General features: G+C 44.7%; 1 protein-coding gene across 1 annotated transcript in view; it reads right to left on the reverse strand.

Annotated features, from left to right (window-relative positions):
- The window catches only part of dcst1 (DC-STAMP domain containing 1), a 12769-nt gene extending 8581 nt beyond the window's left edge, over window positions 1-4188 (reverse strand). Inside the window, exons 1-10 of the mRNA XM_037676507.1 lie at window positions 4185-4188; window positions 3904-3978; window positions 3702-3830; window positions 3454-3593; window positions 3063-3234; window positions 1982-2125; window positions 1790-1911; window positions 1543-1700; window positions 1367-1466; window positions 1189-1284 (exon numbers count right to left, since the gene is read on the reverse strand). Coding sequence (XP_037532435.1) covers window positions 1189-1284; window positions 1367-1466; window positions 1543-1700; window positions 1790-1911; window positions 1982-2125; window positions 3063-3234; window positions 3454-3593; window positions 3702-3830; window positions 3904-3978; window positions 4185-4188 — 1140 coding nt within the window. The remainder of the gene's footprint in view (window positions 1-1188; window positions 1285-1366; window positions 1467-1542; window positions 1701-1789; window positions 1912-1981; window positions 2126-3062; window positions 3235-3453; window positions 3594-3701; window positions 3831-3903; window positions 3979-4184) is intronic.
- Between the last annotated feature and the right edge of the window lie 941 nt (window positions 4189-5129).

A 5129-nucleotide genomic window follows, 5' to 3' on the forward strand; every position in this document is an offset into this window, starting at 1 on the left:
ATTGGCTCAAACTGTGGCTCTGGTTCTGTTTATTGGTTGAAAGCAGGATCCGCCCTGCTCTGCTCTGATTGGCTCAAACTGTGGCTCTGGTTCTGTTTATTGTTTGAAAGCAGGCTCCGCCCTGCTCTGCTCTGATTGGCTCAAACTGTGGCTCTGGTTCTGTATATTGGTCGAAAGCAGGCTCCGCCCTGCTCTGCTCTGATTGGCTCAAACTGTGGCTCTGGTTATGTTTATTGGTTGAAAGCAGGCTCCGCCCTGCTCTGCTCTGATTGGCTCAAACTGTGGCTCTGGTTCTGTTTATTGGTTGAAAGTGTTTAATTTCTGCATCATCATTAGGTTGGATAGTTTCAATAGGACCAGAGATGACAGAAATCCACCTTCAAAATTATGGAAATATGTTGTGGAGATGAAGAACTTTAGTCCAAACAAAATTTAATCTAAAAACTAAATTAAGCAAAACTTTAGCTTTTAACAAAATTAGCATTAGCAAAATTAGCATTAGCATTACTAGTTTTAGCATAGATATATGTGAACTGGTTAATGGACTGTACTTCTATAGCACATTTATCTTATCGACACTCAAAGTGCTTTACAACACAATTTGTACCCATTCATACAGGACTCTACTATAACTATACAAAGAATAATCAATAATCAGAGCTTGATCACATTCATACACCGATGGGGCACACATCGGAGACAATGAGCAGTTCAGCGTCTTGCTCAGGAACACTTCAGCATGTGACTGTTGGTGGAATCGAACCCCCAACTCTCATATTGGAGAACGGCTGCTCAAACCACTCAGCCACAGCCGCCCACATAATTAGCAGCATGTAGTTCGTACGAGTTAGCATCAGCTGTAGCAGAATTAGCAGAAGTTCGCTAAAGTAAGTTCCAAAGAGAAAAATGTTTCTGAAAGGTTGAATGAAATGTCCATGTATTTTATTTAGAAAAACAATTTTAAGATAAAAACTTTGAAAAGAAAACTAAAGAGTCAGCAGCCATCTCCTGAACGAGCCGAACGTTTTGATGCATGAACTCTAAACCAGCACCAAATGTGTGAAGTAGTTAGATGATAAAAACATGCAGGGGAAATAAAATTGTAAATGCTGACTCCGTCTGGTATTTTTCACAGAAATGGGTTTGAACTTTGACCTCTCTGAGGAGGAACAGTGCCAGCGGTCTCACCATTTGTTTCAGCTCCGCAGCGTAAATCTTTGGGCTCCAGGGGTGGATGAACTTATTTCTCTCTGGTTTCTTCAGAGGCAGCAGGAAGCGCTTCCCCTAAAAACAGACGAGACGACATGAGTCAGACTGTCAATCATCTGTTGGCATGAACGATGAAGGAGGAGGAGGAGGAGGAGACCGCTCGTCTCCTGCGGGCGTCAATCTTTCTGAAGTAGGTGGTGATGTAGACGTTGTCAAAACAGATGTCCCTCTGAAAACAGCGAAGGTAGCTGAAGCCCCTGAGGAGGAGGAAGAGGGATGAAGAACCAGTTTAAAACAATGATCTGGGTTCAACTGGTGACGAAGGAGTTTTACTGAATGAAAACAGTGATGAAGGTGAAGGACAGAATCATCTGCAGGATGTCCAGAATGCTGTCCATCGTCTTCGTCAGGGTGAGGAAGGACTGTTTGACAGCCTGAGTGAAGTTCTGATCCAGCACAGATCCATCCAACACCGACTGCTGGTGCTGCTCCTGCAGGACCACAGAGGACGAGGATTCATTTATCACAACTCTGTTTGTTCCTGGAGGTTCTGCTGAAGGACGGGTGAAGGTGTTTGGACCTGCAGGACCAGTTCTGTTCTGAACTCTCTGGACAGCCGGTCCACGGAAACATTGAGCTGATCGAACAGCTGACCGAAGTTTCCCTCCACAGGAATCTGCTCTCTGCACCACGGAGTCATCACTGAGAGCAGAGGAGAAGGTTGGCGTTCATCCGGAGGTCAGCCACAGGTCACGGTGACATCACAACTCACCTCTCATGACATCACACAGGAAGTGGAACTTCATGGACACGCAGAGGATGTAGTTGATGACTGGGACAGGAATCACCGTCATACACTCCGCCCACCTGCGGCTGAACCAATCAGCACAGCGCTGCACGCCCTCATTAACCACACCTGGACACCACACGCACACGCGCGCACACACACACACGCACACGCACACACACACACACCTGAAGGTAACTGTTTAAGAAGAATGTCTGAATAAATAAAAAGACGAGGAAAAAGACCAGAGAAACCGTGAGCGTTGAAGACGTTACAGACTCTTGACTAGGAGGACATTTTTACTACATTCAAAGTTAAAACAGATAAAATAAATAAATCAGCATAACAGTAGCCAAATGCTAAATCCAACAAATCTGTTGTCAAAAAACTTAATTAGCAAAACAGTAGCTAAAAGGTAATAGTAGCAGAACTGTAGCTAAAAGCTAAAGCTAGCCATACATTAGAAACAAACAGTAGCTGAAGCAGGTTTTAAGGACATTTTGAAGGAATTTAAGAAAGTGTAAAAGTTACAAAGATAAAACTGAAATGCACTTTTTATGACTGAGCTGCACATTTTGATTTAAGGTGAAATGGCACAAACTGATTATTAAAGATGTACCAAACTTTATCAACTTTAAATACTTAAAGTTTTATCTGAATAAACACAAGATTTCTGGAACAAGCTGTCCTTTGGGCACGAGACCAGAGGACAGATGTTTACCCAGAATGCACTGCAGCAAACAGCTCCTTCCAGCTATCAGCAGGTGGTGGAGGGCTGGTTAGCTGTTGGGGCTGATGGTTTGGGCTCCTGTCAGTCTCTGAGTGGACCAGAACTCCTCTGTAGTCCAAAGGGTTCTGGAGTCAGATGAGTCCGTCTGGACCGGTACGTTTGAGGTTAGATTTGGATCATTTTAGAACCTGGCATTTCATTATGCCCTCAAACCCCAGAACTGAATGTGGGTGGTCTTTGTTGTGTGTCTGACTGTTGGAGGCCATCTTTATTGTTTACAGTGTAAATATTAGCAGTTTGAGGTGAGAGCATTCGCTGCCCGCATCATGAACTCACTGTCGCACTGCAGCTTGGTCCTGGCAGCAAACAGCTCCTGCGTGCTGTTTGCACTGCCTCCAGGTTTGGATTGGACCTGGTCGTACCCGTACTGGGACAGGACTTCGTCTCTGATATTCTGGAACCTCGCGCTGATGTTCAGAGACTCTGACTGAAAGTCGTCTTTATTGTCCTGAGACGGAGACAACGGGACGGATCAGTGTTCTGATCATTCAAACTTTTGAATCCAAACAGGAAGTAAGGTGTGCTGTTAAAAAGAACCTCTTGTCTTACAAATTTATGGCAAATCTGCTCCTAAATACAGTTTGTTCCTTAAACAAATAATCTGTTAGAAACCCAGGCAGAAACATCCAAGCTGAAGGTTCTGGTTGCCAGAGCCCCCCTCCCTCACCATGAGCTCCTGGGTGATGAGTATAAATGGTTTGATGGCGTGTCTCCACAACATCCTGCCGTGATGAACCTGCAGGTCCAAATTACAGCTCAGGGACAGAGCAGCCGCCTCTGCGTTACCCTGGATGTTGGCGATCGGACCTGAAAGAGGACACGACACACATGACCAGTTGTTTTAGCAAATATGAAGGTTTACGAGCTAAAGCAGTCAGAATCAGCCTCCCTACCGCCCACCCACGGACTGGTTACCTTTGTACAGAATGGACGTGATCAGAATCATCAAGTAGGCGTGACCACGGGAGCCGAGGATGCTGGGAAACATGAGGAGGACCGAACACCTGAGGAATGAAGACAGAGCTCCTCCAGCGGCACACACACCTGAAACACACACACCTCTGATTAAATGTTGTGGTTGTGTGTCTGAGAAGTGATGAGAGGGAAGTTTCCTCACCGACAAACAAACCTCCGACCACCACCTTCAGGTCAAAGGTCAGCGGGAGGCTGTGGGCAAACCCCAGGAACAGAACTGAAACACAAGAACTACAAGTTCAATCTTTCTGATTTATTTTGGTAAATATTTTTGTTTTTTTAATAGTTTCTAATCATTTTAATTTTTGTCCCCCCCCCCCCCCCACCACAATATTTCCCTTTTATTTCTACTTCAACAGAATATCTCAGTTTTTATTGTAGTAAGTGAATGCACTTTGTTTTATTTTATTCTTGGATTGAAGCTCATTTTGTCAATTAAAGTGAAGAATGTAGGACTGAGGGCTGTAACTCTAAATGTGGGGACAATGACAGGCAAAGGCAGAGAGCTGGCTGACATGATGCTGAGAAGGAAGGTAGATGTTTTATGTGTCCAAGAGACCAAGTAGAAGGGCAGCAAGGCTCACAGCATTGGAGCAGGGTTCAAACTGTTTTACCATGGTGTGGATAGAAAGAGAAATGGAGTAGGGGTGGTCCTGAAGGAGGAGTTGGCAAAGAATGTAGTAGAGGTGAAAAGAGTGTCAGATAGACTGATGTGTCTGAAGGTAGAAGTAGAAGGTCTGATGCTAAGCTGATGCTAAATGTTGTCAGTGGTTATGCTCCACAGGTTGGATGTGATGTGGAGGAGAAAGATACATTTTGTAAAGATCTGGATGAAGAGATAAAGAGTATTCCCAGGGAGGAGAGAGTGGTGATGGGAGCAGACCTGAATGGACATGTTGGTGAAGGAAACAGAGGGGATGAGGAAGTGATGGGTAGGTAAGTGCAGGAAGCTGTTCAAAGAAAGAGGTTAGCCAAGAAGAAATATGACAGTGAGAGGACTGAAGAGAGGAGACAGGAATATAAAGAGATGGGACGTAGAGCAAAGAGGGAAGTAGCTAAGGCAAAGCAGAAGGTGTGTGATGAGTTGTATGGGAGACTGGACACTAAAGAGGGAGAGAAGGACTTGTACCAATTCGCAAGACAGAGGGATCAGGCTGGAAAGGATGTGCAGCAGGTAAGGCTTATTAAAGATAGGCATGGTAATGTTCTAACAAGTGAGGAGAGTGTGATGGGAAGAAGGAAGGAGTACTTTGAGGAGCTAATGAATGAAGAGAATGAAAGAAAAAGAAGAGTAGAGGTCATAGAAACTGTGGACCAGGAAGTGGGAAAGATCAGTGAGGGTGAAGTCCAGAAAGCTCTGAAAAGAAT

This window comes from Nematolebias whitei, chromosome 5, assembly GCF_014905685.2.
Source record: "Nematolebias whitei isolate Nwh7 chromosome 5, NemWhi1, whole genome shotgun sequence".
NCBI classification, from domain to species: domain Eukaryota; kingdom Metazoa; phylum Chordata; class Actinopteri; order Cyprinodontiformes; family Rivulidae; genus Nematolebias; species Nematolebias whitei.